General features: G+C 47.3%; 1 protein-coding gene across 1 annotated transcript; it reads right to left on the bottom strand.

Moving 5' to 3' along the window:
* Window positions 1-25,756, bottom strand: TRIM29 (tripartite motif containing 29). Its single transcript, XM_026863716.1, has 9 exons — window positions 24,695-25,756; window positions 17,196-17,291; window positions 15,718-15,951; window positions 15,155-15,353; window positions 11,207-11,290; window positions 7,733-7,792; window positions 6,386-6,487; window positions 5,186-5,262; window positions 1-2,364 (listed from the first exon to the last, which is right to left on the bottom strand). The coding sequence occupies exons 1-9, from the start codon at window positions 25,547-25,549 to the stop codon at window positions 2,302-2,304; spliced, it is 1,770 nt and encodes a 589-aa protein (XP_026719517.1). The 5' UTR covers window positions 25,550-25,756; the 3' UTR covers window positions 1-2,301.
* Window positions 25,757-26,060: the final 304 nt, after the last annotated feature.

The following is a 26,060-nucleotide window of genomic DNA, read 5'->3' as shown; positions in this document are numbered from 1 at the left end:
TGGAGCTTTCTCCTTTATTTCTGCAGTATGTGTTGCACACGTGAAGGGCCTCACTTACATCAGCGCAGTCGTGTCCTGTCTGAGGAGGTGGAATTCCTCTTGCTTTGCTGATCAAGACAAACACGACAAAAACAGTTCATGCACAATACACCTCAAAGCTAGTTCCCCAGGGCTGAGAGGTAGAGCGGGGCGGGAGCTGTGCCCTGCCCCACACTCCTCCAGCGAGGAAAAGCCTTGGGAGGGGAGCCCTGGCATCCTCCCAGGCTAACGCAAACGGGGAGCTGCTCTGTTCCCCTCGCTGGTGTGAGTAGTCGCGTGTGCGAGGTCTGAGTGAGGCCCTTGAAGTGAGGAGAGGAAGGGAAGCAAACAGGCCGTGGGGGCTGCAGAGGTGGGGAAGGGCAGGGCGGGCGGGGGGGGGAGGGGACAGTGGAAGGAAGGGGTCACTCCTCCCTCAGGGTGGCCGTTGGTGCGCTGGGCGAGGGGCAGTGCAGATCCCGGCTGGCACCCCAGCGGGCCCTCCTTAGGGCAGGAAAGAAGGGCGGGATTTTAATAATCCACTTTTCAGAGGACGAAGAGGGAGGGATCACGCCCACATCTTGGAAAACAGAAAGGAGGCGGTGGAAGCTTGCACTGGAACATAAGGGACCCAAGTGGTTGCTTGGATGCCGCTCCGGGCAAAACAATGAGATCTGGAGGGGGCTTATTTTATCCTTTCACACACATACTCAGATCCTTCAGTTTATTTCCTGGCAACTCTATCCCACTTCCCCTTTCTCCACATCCTTCCCTACCGTGCTCTCTTCCCCTCCAGTCATTAAGGAAAAAAAAAAAAAATTATAAAATAAGTGCCATTTCACATAATCTAGAGCAACCACGTTTCAGCCTCAGGAGTTTTGTCCGAGGTGTCGGATTAAAAAGCAGCGAGTATCTTTGCACAGGGATTAGCAAGAAAGTAATCTTCAGAGAGTCATAGGTGTGACCTCTCTCAACAAGGTGTTGCAAGCATTTGCAGGTAGGAAAGGTAGGGGGAAGCCATTCCAAAACCCGCTCGAACAGAGCAAACCATGAAAAGCAGCTACGAGGTCTTGGTTCTTCTGCTCTGCAGCTGCTTACCAGCGTTTGAGGGCTCTGACCCTGCAAGGGGCCATCTCCTCCCATTGACTGGCTGGGGACATGTTTTCATAGCATGGACCAAACCTCCTCAGCTTTATCCAAGGGAAAGGAGAATAATCTCAGTGAGATCATGGAAAGGTTAGTCAGCCCTGGCTGGTTTGCAGACTGGGTGGTGACGTGATTCGTCTATCCAGGGGACAAATTAAAAAAAATATTATCCTGAGTAAAAAGCTGTGGTACTAATTCTCATTGCCCGTTGCAGAAAAAAAAAGTACCTGAACCACAATATATAAATCAATTTTGGTTTAGGGGGGATTAAAAAAAAAAAACCACAAACCACCACAAAACAAAACAGAAAAGCACCTAGCACCTATGGCATCTAATCAATCTTATTTTAGGAGGATGGATTTTTCTTTTTATTTCTTAATTTGAAAAGGTGGCTGGAGGGGTACTTTAATGGGATAGAAAGCCTCTCTGCCCTCCACCAGCAGCTGGCCCCAGGCTGTAGCAGCTCCAGATAGGTCCTGTTGGATGGCTTTTTGGAAGGCAGCAGGAGCAGAGCTGAGCTGACCACGGGCTCTGAGGAAGCGTGCTGCCACGGGCATGGGCTGGGGGATCTGCAGGGACCGCAGGGAGGTGGCAGCGTGGGACCTGACCCCAGTGCGAGCTGTGTGTCCCCATCCCAGGCAGGGCCAGGTGACAGGGAAGAACTTCAGCCTGTCACTGGTCCAGTGGCTGGCTGGGGCCTTTCCATTCTCGGAAGACCTTTAGGTAGACCCAGCTTGGGACCTTCACTAGGAGTTCACAGGTGTGATCATATAAACACACTCGGGACAGTGGGGAAACTGGTATAGGAAAGTCAGGGAGGGGGGTGCTACCCAAGCATGCATGCTTCCCATGAGAAGCAGAGCAGCTCGCTCCGCAGAAGCAAAGGGAAGGGCACTGACAGAGAGGGGATAAGGAGGTGACAGCAGAGGACGGGGTTACATTGTTAAGGCCTGCAGAGCTTTCAAGGTGATTTGGAAAAAGTCCTTGTTTCCTCTAGGAAAGGTTATTCCCTTCTGCACCTTCCCTCTCCCTGGCAGAGATTAGAGCAGTAAGGTTAATACAGTAGCAGGTACATCCATGAAAATCCGCAGCTGAGTCTTCACTTCAAGTGCTGCCAGCTCTTCCCTAAATCTTCAGGAATCAAGGTGCCTCGTTGGAAGTGGCTCCATTGCCTTTGTTGACGTAAAAGGGGCGGTAATGTGACTGCAATGGAGAATTTGGGGCATGTGAGTTTGACCTACCTTCTTGTTCTGACCACCTATACTCTACCCTCCTAGGTAGCCCAACCATGCACGCATTAACATGCTCCTCTCTTAACACCTTCAGTCTTTCCTCTTGCAGAGCAACGCCACCTCATTTCACTGCTGGAGGTGCTGGAGTGATCAAATGCAAATGGTGTTGCTTTTTGATTTGTAGGGATGCTTTGCGTGGACCTCATTCCTGAGCCAAATGAGTCTGTGCATCCTATAAAATCGCAGACTATGACTCATGGTTTGATGAGGGATTTCTGGGAGAAGAGGAATGTCACCTTTATTTTTATGCTACTGCCAGTGTCTTTTAATCACTCGCTAACTTGAATGCTCATGGGAGTTTTCACACTTAAAGCCATGCACAGTGATGCGAGCGATCGGCTAAGTCACGTGGCATTTATTTGTGCTCTCTGGCTGGCAAGCCAAAAACTCTTGTGCATGGAAATTTTCACACAATGGTGTATTGTTTATTCACACCTCCGTATGTTGCAGAGCCTAGTACTAAATGTTTGTGTAAACAGAAGAGTAAGTGGAGAGACAGGGGCAGAGCCTACAGGAATTTCTGTTTTCTGTCTGTCCAGCCCGTTACCGCACTCCCTAATTGTATCTCTCTTCCCATCAGGACCTACCCCTGGAATTTCATTCTTATCTGCACCTTTGAAAACAAGCAACACGTGGCAAAACTGTGTTGTGCAGCCTGATGCTGGCTTGGGGTGACTGCAAAACGCAAAAGCCGAATCGCTGATTGTGATAGCTGGTGGCACCGTTGGAGGCAAAACCTCTAGCCTGGATGAGAATACGGTTACACCAAGGAAGCAGTGACCCAGGCAATCGGGAGAACTGTGGGTTTGTAATCCCTGATCTGTCCTAGGTTTGATCCCGTGCCCAGATCGCACTTGCAGAAGGTGAGGGAGCCCTCCCAGGAACGTGCTGGTGGTTTTGTGCAGTGCACTTGTTAATATTAGACACAGCAGGGAAGCATGGGCAGAGCAAACCCAACCCACCTTGCCGCTCAGTGCTGGCTCCCAAAACCTCCCCCTCAACGCTCCCTTTTGTTAAAATTCTTTTCATTTTATGGCTTTAATTTCCAATATAATTAAGAGATGGAAGAAGGGGGCTTCATTTTAAAGAACTCCCCGTGGGTTAAAAAGACATTCCTCCTTAAACAGCGTAGTCCTTTGTGAAAATTCATATTTACAGAACTTTTAGAATGCGTATTACTTAAATACATATTTAAGACTGTTTTAAAAGCTAGATTATTGGCCCAATAGACCATAAAAGCTCCTGCAGAGCTACCGCAGTCCGGAGCATGTACTCTTCTATTTTTGGGACTTCTTAATGCTTATATTTATCAACTCAATTGTTCGGTTCAGGGCTATCTGGTGAATATAGGCTATAAAAATAAAATAGCCGCTCTAAGCGTATACATGGGAGAGAAAGAGAGGGAGAAAAAGGCTGGGGAGTTCACGTGGGAGAAGTTACCCAGGCTTTCTCTGGGGGGGATTATAGGGAAAGCATGGCTTGTGCTCACGGAGCACAGCACGCTGACTGGTGCGCGGTGGGGTGCTTACTGCTAAAACAACCCTACTGATGGGAAGAGTCTCCATCTGAGCGCTCACACACACACAGGGTGAAGCGGATGATCTTTTAGAAAGGGGGTGACCAAACACGTGAGAAAAGATATTGCAAAACTTTGCCGTTCCTAGGAGACTTTTTTTTTTTTTTTTGGTAGTACAGTCAGAGACTCAAAGCTGGATTTTCTGGAAGTGATACGGTCTACCAAGAAACATCCCTTTCCCAGGCATTCATCTCCTGGTGGGGCCTTGAAAATTTAGCAGACGTACAGCTGCAGTCCTTAGACAGCCACTTTCTACCTGTTGTGCATTTCCTCCATTTTTTTTCCTACAAGTGTGGGAATGCTCTTGCTTCTTGACCCTCTGCTGCCTACAAGTCTTATTTCCAGGGAACAGTAAATAATCTTTCACAAACGTATAACCAGAACTCAAAAAATAGATTTCATCTGTGGAGATGGGGGCAAAAACTTGACAATCTTAATGCGGATCATGCGAGATCTTAATGCAGCACGGTGCGAATGGATGTTTAGAAAAAAATACATGAACTTAGTGTTTCGTGGTTATGCACTAACTGTTTGGTAACCTTGTATATTTAAGATTACAAGACCTAAAATAACATTTTCCTCTGCCCCTTTAATGTTACCTGTTTTGTGCAAAATGAGTGACCTACAGATGTTCTAGTGATCGTAGTTTGACCCCTCATCTTGGATATTGCATCTGCCCACTGTAGGACATAATTAGCAAGATCCTTTCATATGGTTGTCTTTGGTGTCATTTACACAATCTGTGCTTTCTAGATGTCACAGACTACTAAAAGTCTGATATCTCTGCAGGGAGGAAAAGTACTACAAATAGCAGTATGTGTGCTATAGCATTTGTATAGCTTCTAGAAGCCTGGATCAAATTTTAGGCCAGGGCAAAATCTTTTCAAAATGTCATTTGGAACTATTGATTATTCCTGCAACCCAGAGCTGTGGAGGCAGGAGGGGGGTGTGTGTGTTAATCTGCATCCCTCTGTGCATGCAGTTAACCACAGGGAAAAAGAAAAACAAAATAATAGAAGCTGTTGACTTGAAGCTTTCACTTTCCCATCTCCAAAGAAGCCAAGCCCTACTTTCTGAAGTCTCAGGTATCCCTAGGACAGATAGTTCTTTTGCTGAAGCTGTGCACATGCTTTCACACCGAGGGTATATTTCTTACCAATACAGACTGCTTAGAGGATTTCCATGTCTGTGGCGTCACCTTTGCAGACTGATGTCTCACTATTGAAGGATAAGCTGTGACAACATAAAACAGCCTGTTACAGATCAGTCCCTGCCACCATCCCCCTCTCCCCTTGCAAGCCTCGAGATGAGTAGCTGGACTGGGAGTGCCACATAATTAGTATTGCATATAGCTTAACACTGAAATGCAGCCATTTCTGGGGTGGGACGTAGCAGCCGTCGGTCAGACAGATGCGTATTCCACCGCCCAACCAGTGAGGAAAAGGGAGTAAAGAAGGTCTGTCTAATTAAAATGTCTGAGGGAGGCAGAGAGGTGGAATGCAATCAGTCCAATTAAATTTAGGCCAAGTCCTGAACGAAGCATCCTGACTCTTGCAAAGAACACTATAGGCTATTTAATTAGAGCAAGGAGCCGAGGCTTGGATTTCTTGTCAGAAATTAATGACAGTACCTCTGGCAGCACGATAAGCTCTAACCCCCTTCTACCACACCAGCTCCATTCTGATTGAAAACCAACACCAGCCCTGCTGAATCACAACCAGTTTCAGCGCTATCAGGGAATGGCCTTTCCCCACCATCTCCCATTCGCAAATTAATCCAACCTGACTCCGCTTGGCAGGGGCTGATGCTTTTGGATTCCACCTCTGGTGCCCTTGAACTGAACTAAGTGGTAGTGAAAAGAGGATTATGAGACAGTGAATGGGGGATTCTGGTTCGGATGAAGGAGGACAGGTGGATACTGCATATTTTTTAAAAAGTTTGTGCTCAGTTATTATTCTTTCATGATGATAGCCGTTTTAAAACACTGATCAAGCCAGAGTGGTAAACGGCTGGGAACATCATTGCTGAGCATCTTGCTCTCTCTGGTCCCTACGCCTCTAAAATTCTTACCTCTACCTGTTACAAACAAAATTTAAAACCCCTTCAACTATTCACTAGATAAAACTTTTTAACGCTTTTAAACACTGTCTAATGCAATCCTGCTGCCCTGGTTCAACAGAGCAAGTTGCTCATGTAAACATGTGCACGTTATCTAAGAGATTGACAGTCAGGGCAGGAGATCGGAGCCACGTGTAGGACTGCTCCAGGCCTTCTCTGGGGAAGCAAGTACAGGATTAAATGTCTTATCACCTAAACAAGAGGTAGAAGGAAGGGGAAAAAACTAAATGCCTAGTACCGGTCTTAGTGAAGAGGCTTCCATCAGACTGTTTGCTGAAGTCACCAGGCGGATTCTGTCCCACCGAGGAGAACTGAAAAGGCAGCTTAGTACCATTGCCTACTGGAAGATAGAAGAGGTGGTGTTATTCCACGGTGTTGCATGCTGCAGTGGGGAAGCCTAAGCATTTCAAAACACACCCTGTAAAACTACCTTCAACTAGCTTGGGGGAAAATGGGAACCAATAGCTTTGTCCCTTTTCTCTTAGTAAAAAAAAAGGCGGATGAGTGCAGTCAGTTCTGGGGTCCTAGTGTACACAGTGTGCGAGTGTGACGAGATCCCAAAGCTCCAGGCAGGCAGGGAAGAACCTTTCTTTTGAGGGACCCAGAGTGCAGGTGTGACCGAAGAGCAGCAGCTTCCTCACAGGTAAACTGCATCTCCAGAGACTGGACTAATGAGGCAAAACTACTTAACTGCCAAAGCTCCCTTGCCTTCAAGCAGTTGAGACTTTATTCAAAGCCCATTGAAATTAAAGCAAGGCTTCCCCTCCTGGCCTCCTTGGGGTCAGGCCCGGGCTGCCAGAATGAATCTGAGAGCAGAGATGATGAGAGGGAGACAGCCCTGCCTGTGGCCTGAAAAGCAGGAATGACTTAGGTGTGGCTGTGAGTCACCAGAGCTCCCCCAGGTAGAGTGGCCGTGGATGCTGGTAGGCTGCCTCTGAATGAAAGGAAAAGCAAGACCCTCTGAGCACGAAGGAAGCAAAGAAAATATAGGTGAGAAAAAGGACGGTGGGGAGCTGGGAAGAAAAGGCATGACTCGCCCCGGCTGGTTCTGGGTACGCCGGCTCAAAGCACCCCGTCCCCATTGCGCTGGGTGCTGGGCAGACAGTGAACATAGGGCAGGCTCCGTCTCTGAGAACTTATGAGCTAAGTAAAAGGTGTACATGTGATGGAGAAGAGCAGCCTTGTGCTTGTGAGACTGCCTGAGGGCATTTGGAGTCGGCTCCCGGTTCTGCCACAACCCCCACAGATTGCCTTGGATGGTGCTGGCACTCCCGTCGATGGCAGTTGGTTGGGTATCTCAGGATCTTTGCAAATTGGCACCTATATTTTCCATCGTCTTCTTTCACTGTCTGAACAGTGAGGACCAGGGGTGCCTTTCCCTCCTCTAAACACAGCACCTAAACCACTGAGACCCTGGGTGAATGCAGATGGCGCTGATAAGCCAGCTAAGAGATGATTCTGTGAGACAGGGATTGACAGGTGACAGGACAGCTGAGAGGGGAAGCAGAAGAGGTTGGTTAGCCAGCTAGAAAGCTGTGGCACGGGGGGTTAGATCCTTTCAAACTGAAGTCGGAATTACCCGTACCAAGTGTTTCCTCAGTCGCCTGGAAGGAGGAAAATTCCCATGATCGTGGGTTGAAACTGGCTGTAAAACAAGAGCATCCAGTTCAGCAGTCGGCTCCTGATGAGCTGGCTCAAAGGCCTGTGCCTGGCATTGCTCTATGGAACAGTCCCCACCAATTTGGAAGCAGCCCCAAACCAGAAATCTGGGTCCAGGGAGTAGAGGAAAGCCTGGTCTTTTTTTTTCTCGGGGTTCTACGGAACGGTGAACAGACTTCTCATTTGGAGAATAAAGTGCTCTCACTGCCACAGAGCTGTCTTTAGCTGCATTAAATTGCCAACTCAGGTTTGCCTACTTAACACGACTGTTCTGCAGAGACCTGCAGGCAGAGGCTTGGATTTAGAGCTCAAGAGACACAAGTAAAGGAATATTTCTTGCTCAAGCACACACTGTCTCGGTCACTGTGACGGGGATGTACTCCAGAGTTTCACTAGGACATCATGCTGTGATGGGCTCCTGCTGTTGTACCCCTTTTGTGAGACATTGGGCTCGAGAAGGGCGAAAAACAGATGAACACTTGGAGCTGTTATGCTGCCATCCTGTGGACTGCCTTTCTATTTCAGCAGTGTTCCTATTTAAGCAGTTCTCTCTCTGTGCCTGAGCCCCTTCTACTCTTCATTCAAAGACTTCCAAAGGCACAAGATGATCTTTCCAACCTCCTCCTGGCTTTGGCCAAACTGTTTGCAACATCAGGAGAAGAAAGCTCAGTGGAAGAGGAGAGAAAGGAGTGTTGAGTAGTTGAACAGATTGTTCCTCTATCTTTTAGGCAGCATTTGAAGCCCTTTATGTCTCCCCTCTGCCTCATTATGTCATCCCTGCAGACAGATGCTCTGTGATACTGTCTTTAATGACAAGAGCAGTGGAAGGCTCCTTGAATTTAAGCAGGGCTTAAAAAACCCTATAGGTTTAGCTCAAATCTAAGCACTTTCTTAGTATGGGCCACTGCAACTACTGCCAAGCACTGCTTGGGTAGCATTCCTCAGTGCAGCTGTGGACTCAGGCAGAATCTGCAGTCATCCAACCTAGCGAGGAAAAGGGTGGGTTACAAAACTTATCGTGACATATTCAAGGATTCTGGACATATTATGCAATGCAACGGGCAGTCCTCTTTTTTTTTTTTTTTTTTTTTTTTTTCCCCCATTTTATGGAATTCCTTAGAAAAGGTGCAATCGGAGGCAGTGCTGGACTTCTATATGGCACAGGGATAGAGCACAGAAAGCTCTAGAGAGTCAAACGATTATGGGTACATTGCATTATTCATCGGATAATCCTTTGCTAGCCAGCATGCAAGCTAAGTGGGTCATGTCTCCTGTTTTGCCTACTGATTCATTCTGTTCCCCAAGTCCCCATCAGTGTGGTTTCAGCAGCTGGTTCCTTTCTGTCATGTTTGAGCCCTCACCCTGGTGGAGAATCCAGCGCTGTTCAGTCCCTATTTCAGCAGAGACTCTGTGTGCAATCGTGTGCTTAATGTTTGTTGGTGGTTTTTTTTTTTTGACAAAGTAACTTTGTTGGTGGAAAATACAGAATGAGTAGTTTTGGAAGGCAACACGTCTGTGCTCTCAGGAAAACGTAGATGTGTAGGTGGAACAAGTGCTCCCCCGGTATTTGTATATTCAAAGCCCATTGCAGGAAGCAGTGGCCACTGAACTGCAAGCCGTGGTACAACCCTCGCTCTACTCTAGCTGACTGCATCCAGCAACCACCCCCCCCTGGCTCCAGTAAACCGCACTAAATAAGAAACCCTGTACCGAGCGGTCCCTGTTCATCCCTCCTGTCTCTTGACACGTCCTTCAGGAGATTGGGAACCTGGATCCTAGCTGGGAGCCAGGGAGCCACAGCTCCCAGGATCCTCTGGAGAGGAGCAGCGGGGGTCCAGGCACTGAGCAGTGAGCAGCCGGGCTGTGCCAACGCCAGCGGCTGCTCCTTCCTTTTGCCACGTCAGGTTTCAGCCCTGTCCCGGGGTGATGGCAGAACGGTGTTGTCTGGCTTTATGGCTGCCACGCTCTTCAAATGCGTGTTGGGCCATTTTCACCTTGAACCCAAAGCCCAGGTTTGGGTAGAGATGGGTTCAGCTCATGCACTTTCCGAACTTGCAACCATCCCTTAACATTGGGAATGGGTTTGGACTGGACACGGGGCTGAGCCTGGGGTCTCGCCCCAGCACTGGCAGCTTTGCTTAGCAGAACGTGTGTTTCCCTGACGGCACAGGCCTGGCAAAGCCCTGAAGCAGCTGGGGCAGAACAGCAGCTATAACCATCCCGGTGGGGTCTGGAGACAGGCTCCGTGCAGAGAGAACCCACCGCTGGCACGGTGGCCCTCTGCAGCCTCTGACGAAATCTTGGGGGGCTGCAGGAAACCCTCATGCTGAAGGCTTGCGGAGGCTGAACTGGGAATGCCGCCTCTGCCTCTGGTATCTGCTCTGAGCAGCATCCTCACCCCCACGGCACCGGGCAGGGCTGCCAGCCAGCTGCCAGGCGTGGGCTGAGGGCAGAGGAGATGGGCAAAGTGGAAATCCAGACAAAGGGCCCAGTGTTTGGGATCTGGGGGATCCCCCTGAATCCCTAATGACAGAGCAGGCAGCATCACACTTCAAATATGCCTGCAGGGGAGTGCTGCTGCTAATTGCTGGCATATCCCTTCGCCCTGCCCACCATCTGCCTTTGCAGCACAGCAGCTGTAAACACCTGGCAAATCCAGGCAGGGCTTTGCTCTCTAGGGACCGGAGGAAATTCTGTTGCTTCTCTTGTACTTCTCCTTTTGTTTCTACAGGCATTGCCTTGCCTAGGCTTTTAGCACTCTCTGCCTCTCCTACGGGAGGTCCTGACACTCCAGACAACTCTCATTTTACAGCCCGGTGTGTTGAAAACAGTCATTCACTTCAAAGACTCATCCTGTAGTGTTCACCTAACAATTGGGACATAAGCAAATCACCAAGGCTCTTGTTGTGTCAGAGCTCAGAAAGGCCAGACTCCTGCTTTTTTAGGACACCTCCTCACTTCTATCCTTTCGCTGTAGGGAGAAAGTATGTTTTCTGGTGTAAGTCAAATCCTAACGCAAAGCAAGTCTAGTGTAGCTTTCACACTTGATGGCACAGTGGGATGAGCTTCTGGTGGAGAGTGACGCTTGAGTTCAACCCAGTAACACATGCTAAAACTCCCCTATATTCACAAACTCTACTCTTTGAAAGAGTTCGGTTACTCCAGCTCTCCCCCACAGAGTTGAGAACCTTTGCTGCCTTGTTTGAAATGAAAAGGCAAAAACTTCCCAGAGCTCTCTAGGCTGGAGATAGGACCCTGCATAAACAAACGGAGAGGGATGGATCTTGTCCAGGGGACAACAGGAAATACGAGGGAAAGCAAATCTGGGGACAAGTCATGAATAAAGTTCCTTTCCTACGGTGTGTTTGAAGGAAGCCTGACCACCATTAGGGTGACATACCTTTGGGAGACAGGAACATGGAAAATCTCTTCAAGTTGTCAGGCTGGTTCCACTCGTAGTTGTTCATCATGTACCGGTGATCACCTGGAGAAGCAGAGCAGGGCGTCAGCTGGAGAAGGCAGTTTACTGACCTTGAGAGGGATGGGAGAAGGGGGAAGGAGATAACAGATTGGAACTGATTCCTCAAGTGCCACAGGAAAATGGTTCTGCTCTTTGAAAACCAGTTCCTCTGTTTTTTTTCATTCTTGTGTGGGACTCTCTGGCTGGGAGGTAAAGCAGTGCTGTAGCTACCCAGAGGTTCAGCCTGGGATAAAAGAGAAAGCTCCTTCGGAGGCATCGCACAGCTGAGGTGTTTGGCCATTCAGGAGATACGCCGTCTCCTCAAAATCCATAGGGACACTTGAGGGTTGAGGCGTTTTCCCACCAAAACGCTGCAGTGTGGCTAAAAACGAATCCCACTTCAGAAGTAGTGGTTTGGGTTTGGCTTCTTTTGTGTGTTTAACCCGCTCACGGACCTCGAACTGAAGTATTGCCAAGCTCAAGAAAATCAGTGCTGGGGAGGGGGCTCCGTGGGTTGGTTTCTTCAATTTTTAGAGGAAGATGCTAAACCTGAGTTGCAATCAGCTCTTCCTGGGCTCTTGGGCAAGGGTGTTTGGCTCAGGTTTCATGCAAAGTAGATGAAACTACCCTTATGCCAGGTATTACGCAGCTTGGTTTAGTTTTTCTGACATTGATCCACGGGAAAGGATGCTCTATCAGTACACCTGCTCAATAAAATATTTTAAGGCCTCAAGTGTTATATAAACCTATTGTTCTCTGCAAGGGGGTAAATTTGGTTCCCGTGTTTGAATAGTTCCATTCATTGATTCTTAAGTCACTGAACAAACTTTTATTTCTCAAATTTATTTCTGGGTTATTTAAACTCCCTGGATGCTCTCTGATTATTTGCCTTATTGCCACACTGCTAAGTAGGTACCTGTTACAACAACAACAAAAAAAAGTGGATTCCCTTTGGAGTCTGCTATTAAGCCGATTTCATTCCATTAATATAATATTTCTTCCTGGGAAGTTTTTTACACTAGAAGATCAAGCCGGTTGCAAATGAATTTGTTGCAATGACTCAGGGGGAGTCTGAGTTAATTAAATCCATTAAGTAATTGCGGAGTTATTTCCTTGCAGTCACTAGATGCAGAGTGCTGTCCTCTTTCAAGTGTAACTGGGGTTTGAAAAACGGAGAGCTCTGAAGTTTCTGAGACTCTCCTTAAATAACATTTCCCAACTGAGTGGATACCACTGTTCTTCTCATTAGGCAGACTCCAAGCTGCGTCCATTAAGTCCTCGGTAAAGTTGCTGAAAGTGCCCAGGTTTCTGGCAGTAGTTAATTGTTACCCTGCTCAGAAATGTTTTGGCACTCGAATCGCATGGATTTCAAATACCACTGAGGATTTCTGGCATCAGTAACACGGAGGGCACCCTAAATAAAAGTGCTCAGCGATCAAGAGTAGTCGGTCTTTATCCAGAGCTACTAGAACTGAACATACGCGTTCTCCTGTTGGGTTGTACAAACGGCCAAGTGAAATGTATTTGCTTCAGGATTGGCAAAAAAAAACCAGCTCAGCAGATGGAAGGTAACTTCCTAAGCTATGGTAATTTGAATGCAAAGTGCTTTTATGCTACTCATCTAGTTTTCAGAAGCGCTGTGAGTAGTTGGGCGTCCAAAACCCCTTTGGCGTTATGCCATCCAGTTTGCAGATTCTGCAATTCTCCAGGTGAGCAAAGAAAAAGAAAGAAAAAAAAAAAAATGGACAAAAGTGATTTTTATATCTGAGCTGCCTGTCGTCAACTTGTATTAAAAGGTCTGGCCAAATTTCTCAGCAAATGAGAACCTGACCGGGTACGTTGCAGTGTTAAATGTTGGAAGACTTGTCCCATTTCTGGTGCTACTTTGAAGAGCGTATGGCTCTAGCTGAGCATCGTGAGCACGCTGAATGCGATTCTTGACTTCTCTGAAGGGTTGGTTCTCTGGACCAGAAGTATCTGGTCCATCTCATTCATGTCTAGTGGAGAATGATGGTGCTGGATAAATATTAACAGACTGTTTGCAGCGCAGACTCCTTGGGGCCAGGGACTTAGCAGGCTTGATGATTCACTTGAGAATCACTAGTGATCATCATTGCAGATCTGAATGTTCTCCGGTCCCATGTCACCCTCAGCCTTAGTGCTCTGGATTGTGAATGCCAGACAGGCTGATTCACAAAACCCAGGCTCTGAAAAACATTTCTGTGTTGACCAATAACTGAACCCATGTTGTTCTGACCTCTATGGATCTTTTCAGTGGGCTGCTTTTTTGTCTGGATTTTTGGGGTTGGTGGGGTTTTTTTGGTTGTTTCTTCCCCTCTTCATTTTTCATATCATCTTGTAATGTGGATGAGTCTTTTCTGTAAGGAGGTTGGAGTGATTTGCATGTCTGTTGCCCAGGAAAAAGGTGGTCTATTAACATGGGAGAAGTATCTAGTGAATACTAGGAATTTGAATGAAATAACAGTGATCTTGCAGATTTGCAGCAGAGTTCCTCACCTGCTTGTGTTGTATGAACTGGACTTGAGATTACTCCTGCATCTTATCAAGTCACACGTTCTCCTGAACAGCAGAGTGCAATTTATCCTCACGTTACCTATCCAGCCTCTTGACCTTTATTGCTCTGGTATCTAAGGTTCCACAATTATTTATAGATTATAACTTTCTAGCAGCCTAGTGAGATAACTATTAATTCCGATCCTTATTATTCTTCATGCAAGAGGTCATTCCACGGGATTAAGCAACTTGCCTAAGGTTACAAAGGCTGTTTGTGGGAGAGTTGGAAAGCGAACCTCACTTGTGGAGACCCATTCTAGTGCCTCATCCTCCTAATCTTACGTGTGAGCTTGATGCAAGACAAGTCCTTTCTGCGGAACTAATTGGGAGACACAGAAAGTAAGTGGGTTCTAAAACTTGTATTGGCCATGATCTCTCTATTCACAGAAGAAGGATCACGAACCCCTCTGAAGGGTGAGGACCATTTGGCACTGCAGGTCCCTTGAACACCCTGGCTGAGAGCAGGCAGGAAAACAAAGCTCTCCCTAGCAGAACAAGCAGAGAAGTACAAATAGAGAGAGTTATGCCGGTTCAAGTTGTAGCTTAACCCGAACACCAAAACAGAGACCTTTTTACTTGGAAAATCTGTTATTAGATTTTTCAGTGACAGGTGCTTGCAGGGTATTTCATGTTCCAGCCAGGCAAGTAGTGGCTGAAAGAGGCTGTTGTAAAACGGCATGTCATACCAGCCCAGCGCATGTGCTAACCAAGCTGTACAAATAGGCTAATGACAGGATTTCAGAATTGCCATACCGGGGTGACTACATTCATATTTCTGCCACTGCGTCCTCAATTTACCTAGTGAGCCACTCAGCTGCCTTAGTAGATCTGTGCAGTCTTCCGCATAGAAAACTGTCGTGCTAAACTTGCAGGGGCTCCGTGGAGCCTGGCGCAAGGCAGAGGGTCCCTGTTGGGCTCTTGCAGGAGAGAAGGGGCAACATTCTCGCCCCCAAAGAGGAGCGTCGCTCTGTAGTCCCAGGTGGAGGTGGCTGAACCAGTTAAACACTGTGAAGCCATAACGTGAAGCAGCACTCAGGAAAGCAGGGCTGGTTTGGACCCCTGGGTCCCCTACACATGAAATACTTTAAATCCCCGGCTCTATCCCCACACAGGTCTGGCAGGATAGCTCTGATATTCCAGAATGAATTCCAGCTACAGGCAGTGTTTCTCCCACTTTCCCCTAGGTCCTTGCTTACTCTCTTCTCTGTGAGAGCACACACATCACACTTCATCTCCTCCGACTTCGTGCTAGGCTTTGCTGAGGGAGGGAGGGAGGGAGGAAGAGAGGGAAGGGGCAGGTCTCAGATACTCTACCATTCTCCATGTGGTTCCTCTCTATGAAGTTGCGGCCAAGGTCTGCCTTGCAGATCTTCTCCACGTGCCTCATGCAGACATTTAGGAGGTCATCTCTGAGGAGTCCCATGGACGGGCTCATGCTCTCCCCTTCAAGCAGCACACTGTATGTTGGGAGAGATGGAGGGGGGACATAATTCCGCATCAAAGCCCCAAACTCCTGCCAAAAAGAAGGGAGGAGAGGTTACCAAGAGAAAAATAAGTGACAGGCTAGATCCTAAGGAACTGTCTAATGTTAGACTCCAAATAGTATGAAGCATAAAGGAGAACGGTGAAGATGGAAGGGGCAGACAAATGTTCTGCCTGTGAGCTGTAGCCACCTACAGAAAAAGCAGGCGTTGGCACACCTAAGTTAATTCTTCACCTACCGGAGCAGAGACAGCTTCAAATGTCAGGGTCTGCTCCTGTCATATATATGCACCGAACTGGGGAAGATTAAAGCATCTTACACCAACTTAGGATTTGTCTCTGGGACAAATCCTTCCTTATTGGGAAAGATAAAAGGAAAATGGGATCTCAGTAACCTGCAGGAAGAGCACAGAATCACTGATCTGGTGGATCTGCTCCCTGTTCTCCTTGTCCTCCCGCAGAAGCTTTGCCCTCTCTTCCAGTTCATCCACGATTTCTTTCACGTTCTCTGATGCAATCTTTTCCCTCTGGTCCAGGGCAGCCTTCACTTCATCCCTCTGCCTCTCCAGGTCACGGATCAGCTCTTTGAAATGCTGGTCCACCGTGGCTTTCTCGTTGGTGGTGTAGTTCTGCGGAGGGGAGGGGCAGAGAAAGGAGGCAGCAGGAAAGGAGGCAGGAGAAATAAAATATTAAACTTCTCAGGAATTCATTTGCTAATAGAGGGATATAGAGGGGGATACGTCCAAGCATTCAGACTGTGACTATGGAGACTCTAGGTACATAAGTCTTAGCAGCAGAGAAGTTGTGCCAAGAGAAGTAATACTTGTTCTTGCAATAATTACGTGCCTGTAATCTAAAGGGCATACCGTCTCCCTGATTATAAGAGCATATCTTTTATCTCAGTTCATGAGCTGCACTCTTAGGTGATATTTAAAAACCCTCTTTAACCTTCTAAATCATGGTTGTGGCTCCTCAAGAATTTGAGGTCCAAATTCCCACCATTTCAGAGGATGAAAGGTGCTGAAAAACTTTTTACAAACCCGACCTCTAGGCCCTTCTGAAATACTCCTCAAAAGGACTGTGGATGTAACCATATTCAGAGTTAAAATTTCTAGGTCAGATTTTCAATAATAGTAATAATAATAATAATAATAATAGTAATAATAAAGCAGACAAAAAGCAGAACTGGCAAGCCAATGTGCGTGTACCACATAAAAGGGAGAAGAATGGCTTTGCCTATTAATATTATTCAAATTTTCTGGGGTGTCTCCAAATAGTGTTTTCACTGCTCTATTCAGTTAGGGTATAAATGAAAACAATTAACACCATTACTATACTCCAACCCTTAGCATGGTGAAAGAATTATAAAGGAGCCCTGTATCAGTGTGGAAATAAGCTGTTCCACTGTAAATAAGATGTTTGTTGGTGGAACTCCATCTGTTCCTGTTGCTTTATCTCTGTTTGGGCAATCCAGAGCCCTCCTGGAGTTCATTTTTGTGTGTGGTCTAGCAGGAAAAAAACCATCACACCTTTGTTTCCAAATCAACCCGGCTACTGGTGGCTGAAGGACTCTAAGGGATCCAAAGCAGGGAGGTGCCTTGGATCGTTTTGTAACAAGGCTGTGCTGCCTCTTCTTGATCTCCTGCAGGGTATGTTGCAAGATGACTTCAGGAGGAGTTGTTGTTTCCAAGACCTGGCATGAGTGAGTTTTGGAGAGTGATGAGATGGAGACTGGCTAAGGGATGGAGTGAGTAAGAGCTGGATATATCGGGGAAATTGAGGAAAGGAGGAGAGGGATTTGAGAGAATGGAAAAGAAAGGGACAAGTACAGGAGAAACAGAGAAGTGGACTGAAAAGAATATCCCATACGCACCTTGATACGGTCCCTCTCCTTCTGCCACTTATCCATTTCATCTTCTACCTCAATGATCTTCAGCTGCAGCTGCTCCTTCTGCAGTGACAGCTCGGCCTGTGAGAAGAGGGGAGTCTCATCAACTGGGGCTGAGGGTGGCCTACTTCAAAGAGGTGCTGTGCTTCCACTTATGCATTTGGCCCTGAACAACGATAGCTGGGAGGTACAGGTTCCTGGCACTGCTTGAAATGGAGAACATGTGCTGACACTGGACAAGATCCCAGAGCTTCTGGCTGGGTCAAGAGATTCAACTCCCTCAGCAAAGACAGCAGCAGCAGCACCCACCTACTAGGCTACCGTCATGGTGCCGCTTTTAATCACATTAGAGTCATTAGCTGGAGGGGGAAGAGGCCTGTTTCAAAATTCAGCTGTGTATGCAGTGCAGGGCCCATCCCAGGGTGTGCCTCTGCAGCAATAACAGTTTTCATGTAATTACGGAATGACGTTTGACGAGTGTTGCAACAAGAGGACGATGCCTCCGGCAGGAATTCTGTTTAGACAGGATCGTGGATTAATTTGCTCTGAATTGAGAGCTTTCATGTTATGATGAAGCTGGGGAATGATTGGAAAAAAATAAAAAAATAAAAAGAAAAAACACAAAAGGAGGAGGCAGGAGGTGTAGTCAACCGTGCTTGGCTTAGATCAGCAACTTCACTGGGATTCATTTGCATTTCGTTTTGCACTGGCTTCCCAGAGAATCTCAGACCAGACAATTGCATAGAACTGGAGCCGGCGGAGGGCCGGGCAGCCATGCACTGGTGTAACGCACCAGTTGGTGTGCACACCGTGTCTCTGGACCAGACCAGGACCTGGCTGTTTAGCAATGCCCTGCGCCGTTAACTCTGGGCAACCCCTCCCTCGGTCGTTCGTATTCACCACGTCCCTGCCCGACAGATCATGACAAAACCTTTGTTGACGCATTTCAAGATCTTTGGGTGTTTCATGTGTGTACAGGTTGGTCACAGGACGGCTATAACTACCAGCAATCTCTCTATGGGACACTGATCCCCAGAGCTCTTTAAGAACTACTCAGTTGGCAGAAATTACCTGTATTCCACAAGCTATGTCGCGCTAGAAAGGTTCTGGAAACCCACTGTTCGTGTGGAATCCTTTGGCAAATAGTTGTGTTACCCAACAGCTCCTACATTTAGGCCAACAGTTAGAGGCGGAGGAGCTGAGGGATGGATAAATCCACTTCCACAGCAGCTAACGCCGTGAGGTCTCCCTGCTGTTAAAATATGAGGTGTAGCTCCCCCTGCTTTACTGCCCATCCAAGAACACGACACAACATGAAAACCTGGGACTTCTCTTGTGATCATGGTTGCCCTCAGGGTGGGAGTTTCAAAGTTTTCAACTCTCCATTCAAGGAGCAGGAAACAGCATGACATGATGAAGAGCAGGCAGCAAGCTGTCAACCAGCTCAGACTAAGGAAATCAGCCCATCAGGGCTCTTGTCTTAGTGACAGTCACCGTCGTGGCTGAACACCTTCTTGAGCTTCGAATCAAGCACGGCTGCATCTGAGAGCCATTGACTCTAGCTGTTCAATTTAGAAAATCTCAATTTATAGAGGGAAAGCAATCTGATAGTTCTTATAAAACAGAAGAAAGATGGAACAAAAAAGGCAAATGTACTCAAAGATATCTCAGTGCCAGATGAGCTCCATCCTCACATTGTCACTGTAATTGTCCTTTTCTGTTGAGAGTTAGGAGAGCACTGGCCCTCTAAATATTATTCATACACCCTGACAACCTTCAATAGTCGGCTGAGCTGAATGCTGTCATGAGCTAAAGCTCATATTCTGGGGGCTTGGAAGGGCTTTGCCCTCAGGGTCACCAGGGAAACATATAGGAATCAAGATGAGAAAATTTGCTCTACTACTGATCAAGACACTAAAGGCACGAGCTTGTTCCTATAGTTTTCACATTTTCAAGACACTGACTTGGAGGAATGCATACTTTTTTTCCATTCTCATGTGCATCATGAGATGTCCTCTTCATCAAGACACAAACCACCTTTGCATAGCGGGGAAGTGCAATGAGGTAAAAGCATTTGAGGACCAGATATCCATCGCACAGCAGTAACCAGTGTGAGAAATTACACTACAGAGCAAGTCGCTTCCTTGAGTCACAGAGCTACATCCAGATGGCATTAGTTGTTAGCAAAGTAAAAAGCACATCTGAGTAATGGGAGGTCTTGTTTCCTTCCTCATCCCTAAGTATCAGAACATTCTTAGGACAAGAATGCGAGTGAAATCACACAGAGAAAGACTGGAGGGATTTCTCCGAGAAGAGCAGACCTACCACAGCCACGTAGACATTCCCAGACACAAGGGATATGAAAAGAAAGGTAACAGGAAAAAATGTCAGGTGATGGCTGGAAGGTGGTGATAACAATATTATACTTTTATAGGGCTTTTTAATTAAGTCTCAAAGGAATTTTGAAAACTACTACTTGCTCAAAAGTGATAGCTAACTCTTACCAACTTGTTGCAGTTATAATATCTCTTCACCCAGAAAGGTAGTTTGGGTGCCTCTGGGATGGGATGTAACAACTATTTAAGAGCGGACTCACACTACAATTTAGAATGAGAATTATGATTTGCAAATGGAAATTACAGAGATAGTCTGAATAGCCAGAAAGCAAATACCACAGTCATCCAGGTTTGGCTTGGGTTAAAGCACCCATACTGAGGGCAAAGGGAAACACTAGCACAGGCACCAGCAAGGGCAAGGGAGGTGAAGGGAGGTGCTTCATTGCGTGATAGTACAAACATTAAAACTAGTCTTCCCATAGAAAATCAATCTGGGATTGGCTGGAAGATTTCTTTAGCTGTCCACATCCATCCTGTGTTACACTTAGAGCAGGGTGTTTACAGGTACTAGGGACAGCCAACTCCTCAGCTTCATTCCCTGTGATGAAACTTCTCTCCTACCTCTCTTCGTATTTCTCAGGTTTTTCCAAGGTCAGCAATCCCTGATCTCTGTATGCGATGGACCACCCAGAACAAACCCATTGGGTGAGACTTGGGAGTTTAGAAGGTGCTGGTGAAAGATCATAGAGCAGCTCCACCCGTTGTGGGGGGAGTCCCCGCAGTGCAGAAATAACAATAACAGTGAAGAAGATCTAGGAAATATAAGTTCAGACCATTCGGTTTGACCATAGCCAGTTGAGGAATAATGGCACCGAGAGTCTTTGAGCTAAGAGAGGATCCTGCGTTAGAGTTAATTAGGGCAGTCAAGAGGCCCAAGTGAAAGTTCAGAGTGTACACCTAAACATCCACAGCTGAGCCCAGCCCTTGAGCTGTAAAGGACCTGGAGATGTCAGATTATGAGTCTTGCATCATGATGCAACTCATTTTTGCAAGGCAGCAATGCAAGCATCATCATGTCTTAATGCTCTGGGAACCCAGTCCCTGAATCAGGGAACACCCCTGTGTCACCCGCCTGGGAGAGCTATGCTAATTACCCGACAGCAACAACCAAATGCAGTAATGAACCTGGAGAAGAAGTGTTCAAACTACTTGTCCTGTATTGGAAATGACGTGGCTGAGAAATCAGTAAATTGAGACGTTATTTCTCCTGGTTTTACCATTATATTTTCTGTCTAAGCTTTTGTTAAGCAGAGGTGGGTGTCAGTGGGCTGCAATCCCCGGAGACTCTGCCAGAATCCTGCAAAAATGCCACTAAGGCACTGTGCGGCCAGAAAAGTCTCCCTGTTTTGCACAGTTTGAAGAGAATTCCTTACTTGCCAACGGGTGGATTTCCCCTGGGTTCTGCCCTTACTTAGAAGCATTAATGCAGAATGCAGGCAAACGGGCAAATCTCCTCTAAATCGCGATTTGCAGCAGGTCGGCTTCCCCAGCCTTCTGGCTAGGAAGAACATCCTGCAGGGAACTTCACCGTCTCTGTGGAAAGAGCATCTATTTTAAGCCGCGTCCACAGAGCAACCACAACTGGTGTAGATAAGCTCTTCCAGCCACATCGTGCCCCAACCTTGCGCCAGTGAGAAAGGCCGAAAATCCTTCCACCGCCGTATCGATACACCCGTGTTTGCTCTCTATTCAGACAGCGAAAGCACATAGAGAGACGGAAATCCCTCTGGATCCATCTCTGTGAACGGTTGACTTCAAAGCCGAGTTCGGGCTCTGTGAAGTCTCCCCTTTTAAAAGTTGCTTTGTTGAAGCAAGGAACACCCATCTCCCCTTTCTGCGCTTCTCTGCTGCCTCTTTAAACCTGCGTGAACCAATGTGAACTTTTCTTTAAAGGTAAAGAATTAAAGGGGGAAAAAAAAAATAAAAAAATCAAAGTGCTTTCCACTAGAACTGACCTGACGTGCTGAGTACTAAGGCTGGCGCTGGATGGTAACACCAGGTTATTTACAGCTCTGTGACTGGCAGGCATATGTGAAGTCGTCTCGTTTTGAGAACAGGCCTGTAAAACAGGTTTTGAATGAAGGATCCCCTTTCAAAATGAAGGATGCTCTCTGAAAGGGGGGCTCTAGTCCTGCTGATAAATCAAGCTGGCCGGAGGGTTTTATTTGAGTGTACAAGCTCCCGTTGACAATTCTCACTTTTCAACTGTGTGTGGTTGTTACCCAGACTCACAGCCTTCCTCTTGGTTGTTTCTTGTACAGATTCGTGTGGGGGTGTTACTTTTCCTTTAAATCCGTAACAGGAAACCAAGGCAAAGTGGATCTGGGGAAGGCATTAAAGGTTGGTTGGGTAAAACATGCAAATACTGCTGGGTGGAAACTCAGAAAAAAAATGTCTCTGTCTTCCCTGCCAAGTTGTCTCTGACCCCCTGTGCCTTTCTTGTCTGCTCAGCAGCACACCAGGAAAGGGGGGATGAGTGACTCTCACCCCAGGCTCCTGAGAAGTGGAGGATGCCGCTGTGTTCTCCCTCGGTCTCGCAGACAGAGAGATAACAGGCTTTTCACTGCTCGCCTAAATGCTCTAACCAGTGGGTGTCTGTATACTGGCTTGTTTGCATTCCTCTCCTCTTGAGTTGTACAGTCTCTGTCTGCACTGTGGAGCAAGCAGAGTTACCTAATTCTGCAGAAGCATCTTAAGCTATCCCTTGCTTTCCCAACACTCAAGTACAGCACCTCTCTCCCCTGCCAGGCCTACAGCAAAGAGAAACTCAGGAAAGGACTATAACCTGCAAGAATTCTGAAACACGAAAGGAACAGATGTACCTAAAACAAGTGTATTCCACCTTATTATGTGACAGTTCTGTGCCACCTAAAGTGCTGAGCACCTAGAGTAACAGTCAGGCTTAACTGCATGACAGCATAGAACCCCGCCTAATCCTGCTGGAATCCTCTCCTCACTTGGAGCCGCAGTACAGCCAGGGACTGGGAAATCCTTGTGGATAAACCAACTGTTCCTTGACAGCCGACACCGTCTGGACACAGCTGTATTCTGGTCGCTACTCCAGTGGCATAGTTAGCAAATCTGGAGGGGAGTAAAGCTACCCTGGAGCTGCTTGGATGCCAAGCCGTGAAAACGGGGCAGGGATTGGGATGACCTGATGTGGGTTTTTTGCTTAGTCTTTCCACAGAGGCCAGCAGCACCGGCCACACTTTGCCATTCTTTCAATTTGTGGTCACATTCCGGCTCGGCTCATTTGCAAGACTTGAAAAGAATAGGTGGTGCACACAAGGGACTTGGAAATGTTCATTCCTCTTTGTGGTTCTTGCTAAGGCTCCACCTATGGTGAATAAATCAGGGCTAGGAATAAACATTTGTAAGCAACAGCTATCCTGTTAATTGTTTTTGTCTGAGTGAATACTCGCTCAAGTTACAGCATGATCAAAACTCGTTGTCAGGAGAAACTTGCACATGTGTATGATTCATATTGATAAAGCCCTGAATTCTTTAGGCTTAGCAGCAGCAGAAACAGCACAGGACAGTGCAGGAACTAAAGCATGGAAGCTAACAAGAGTGGGACATGGACTCTGAGAAAGAAATCAAGCATCACTTAAATCTTACATACAGTCTTCTCTGCCCAGCTATGGTCACCTCTTTAAGGTGTTCTAGGTCTGTCCAGCCATAGGGAGAAAGCTCTGACTCGCTTTGGTTCCTCAGGGAGTTAGGCATATGCTGCGGAGCTGACATCAAAACCACAAGAACAAGCAATTATGGACCAAACAGCAGGCTGGCAATCCTTGCGGGAGTTTCTTTAAGAAAGACCGGCTGAGACATGGAAGAAACTTTGTCTGGTTTCAGCAAGGCTGCCAGTCGGAGATGACATTGCAAGAAAAGACCGAAAACTTGCGCAGGAAGATGGAGATAAGCTCTAGGTAAGATGCTCTCTCAGCCTCGTGAGGGAAATTTTCATAGCACCTTAGAAAGAGTTAAAGTGTTCTTCCAGGTTAAGGGTAACTCAAGAATTTCCAGCAACAGGTACTTGGTATTTGCCTGTTCACCCCATCAGAGCGCCGGCTTGGGCTGTGCCTAAGAGGATCTCAGCGCCCTTCCAGTTTCTGCACTGGACTGGCTGTGTGACTCGAGGCAAATTTATTTTTTTTCATTATTGTTTCATGGATCTCCCTTCTGTAATCTCTCCTGTCCCGTCTGCTTAGATCTGAAGGTCTCTAATCCAGAACGTGCTTTGACAGTGGGGATGTACAGCACCAAATACGTGAAACCCTGGTCTTTACCAGAGCTAGTGGAATAACCATACACCCACCCAGAAAGCAAACAGCAGGACTTGAAGCAAAGATGAAAGACTTTTCACTAGTGAGCACTGTTGCCCCTACCAGCCTCATCTCCTTAGATGTCCATTCTCTAAACCTCCTGTAGTAACACTTCAGGGGAAATCGTAGCTTTGTGTTTACACCAGGGTTTTTTTTCTTCGTCTAAAACCTTCAAAATACTCTTCCCATAGGTGTGGCTTGACACTATTATAACCAGGATAGAAAAGAAAAACAAAAAGCCATAATCTCTTAAGGAGCTGAGATGGCAATTTTCAATGGTAACCTGGCAGCCACTAGCAGCTTGAGCAACCACTGATCTGACTCCCTCTGTTCTGGAGGTCCTGAGCCTGAGCACTGCCTCACCTTTCTGGCTGTGGGTAGCGCTGCACAAACACCGTCAAATTTTGAGCCTTTTTTTTAAAAAAAAAAACAAAAAACCAAAAAACAAAAAACAAAAACTTAACATGTAGGGCTTTGATTCAGAAAGTCTGTGGTGCAATCAGGGGTGGAAACCAGGTTCTCCACCCGCCCCAATGCAGTCTGCTACACGACACCGAGTGCTCTCTCTGCTGCTGTAACCAGCCACAAGGAGAACGACAGTCCCGTTGCAGCAGAACCCAGTTCCCTACTACATACCTCCCATCCACCACCCCTGCATCCCAGAATTACACTGCAGACACGGTTCGAGGAGAGCGAAAGCTGTGGTGTAATATCGAGATCCGTTGGAAGGACTGATGGGAACGTGTAATAAAAAGAGCATTACCTCTTTTCCCGCTTTCTCAATCTCCACTGTCACTGTGCTGTGGTTCTTGTGCTCTTGGAACATGCAGAGGTAGCAGATGCACATCTGGTCCGTCTGACAGAACAGCTCCATGGTCTTCCCGTGCACAGGGCATTTTCTTGCTTCAAAGTCCCTGATGGGGTCCAGGAGTTGGTGGTCCCGGAAAGCTGCTCCCTCCAGATGGGGTTTGAGGTGCAGCTCACAGAAGGAAGCCTGGCACACCAAGCAGGACTTCACAGCCTTCTGCTTGTTATCGATGCAGGAATCACACAGAACATCCTCGAGCTTCACTCTGGGCCGTGACCCAGCTGCTCTGTCAGGCTTATTGAAGGTGGATCTTCTCAGGTCCCCTGTCTCCACCAGAGGAAGGGAAGATTTCTTCAGGTCCCCCATCTGCCCCCCAGAGAATAACGACTTCCTCGCTTCCCCTTCACTAGGCAGGAAGCTCTTTTTGGAATCCAAGGAGAAGAGGGGCTTCCTGAGATCGCCTTTCTCTGCAAAGGAGAGGGGGGGTCTCCTCATGTCTCCTATCTGTCCGCTGGCATATTGCATCTTCTTTGAATCAGCCGAATCCATGCTGAAATAGGATCTCTTCTCATCAGACGACTCCACAAACTGAATGATGGGCCTCTTCCAGTCGCTCCCAGAGAAGAGGGAGCTTTTGATTTGCCCTGTCTCCAAAGAAGCACTGCCAGTGCCCTTCATGGCTTCCTTCTCACCTCCACCAGGGTTTGTGGTCTTCTTCACTTCTTCTTCTTTTTTGGGGGCAGATGGACTCTTCACATCCTCTGGCTTCCCAGTGGTACCGTTCGTCCTTGCTGCACTCCCCGTTTCCATCGTCTGAACAGGGCGAATCGGCTTCGCTGCTCAGTCTTTTGTCCAGTTCCTGTCTCCCAACCCTCTACAAAGCGGGTACGTCTGCCCGGTTGTTGTCTCAGCAAGGAATGACGCTGGAATGCAGGAAAGTTCTGCCCAAGTGACGCACCTGGCGCTCCTGCAAGGAGGAGGAGAACGCCTGGATTATGCTGGGTAGATGCAGGGAGAAAGAAAAGAAACAGACGTTACCAGGGATCAGAAGCTACAGCTGTGCAGTTAATTATACAAGGCAGTCCACACCCAGGAACATTCTTGTCTAACCAGGTTTGGGAGGAAGGGCTGTTTATATACATAGAAATGTTGTTGGTTGGTTGTTTTTTTTTTTTTTTAAATAATTTTCATTAAGATGTAGCAACCAGTTCGACTGCTTGTTTCAAAAATAATTTTCCTCGTTGTTGCCAGGAGCTGAGGTTACCTCCTTGCAGAGATGGGCAGGGTTGGAGAGACCATGAGATGCTGAAGATGGGTTTGT

This window comes from Athene cunicularia (assembly GCF_003259725.1).
Source record: "Athene cunicularia isolate RWA chromosome 24 unlocalized genomic scaffold, athCun1 chr24_part1, whole genome shotgun sequence".
Taxonomy (NCBI): Eukaryota; Metazoa; Chordata; class Aves; order Strigiformes; family Strigidae; genus Athene; species Athene cunicularia.
This window is presented reverse-complemented; position numbering and strand designations above follow the sequence as displayed.

Coding starts and splice junctions, on each gene's coding strand:
- TRIM29 (XM_026863716.1), bottom strand. CDS start 25,549: ATGGAAACGGGGAGTGCAGCAAGGACGAACGGTACCACTGGGAAGCCA. Junction 15,952..17,195: donor AGGAGAGGGACCGTATCAAG/GTGCGTATGGGA, acceptor TCCCCTCCGCAG/AACTACACCACCAACGAGAA. Junction 7,793..11,206: donor CATGTTCCTGTCTCCCAAAG/GTATGTCACCCT, acceptor CTTGTTTTACAG/CCAGTTTCAACCCACGATCA.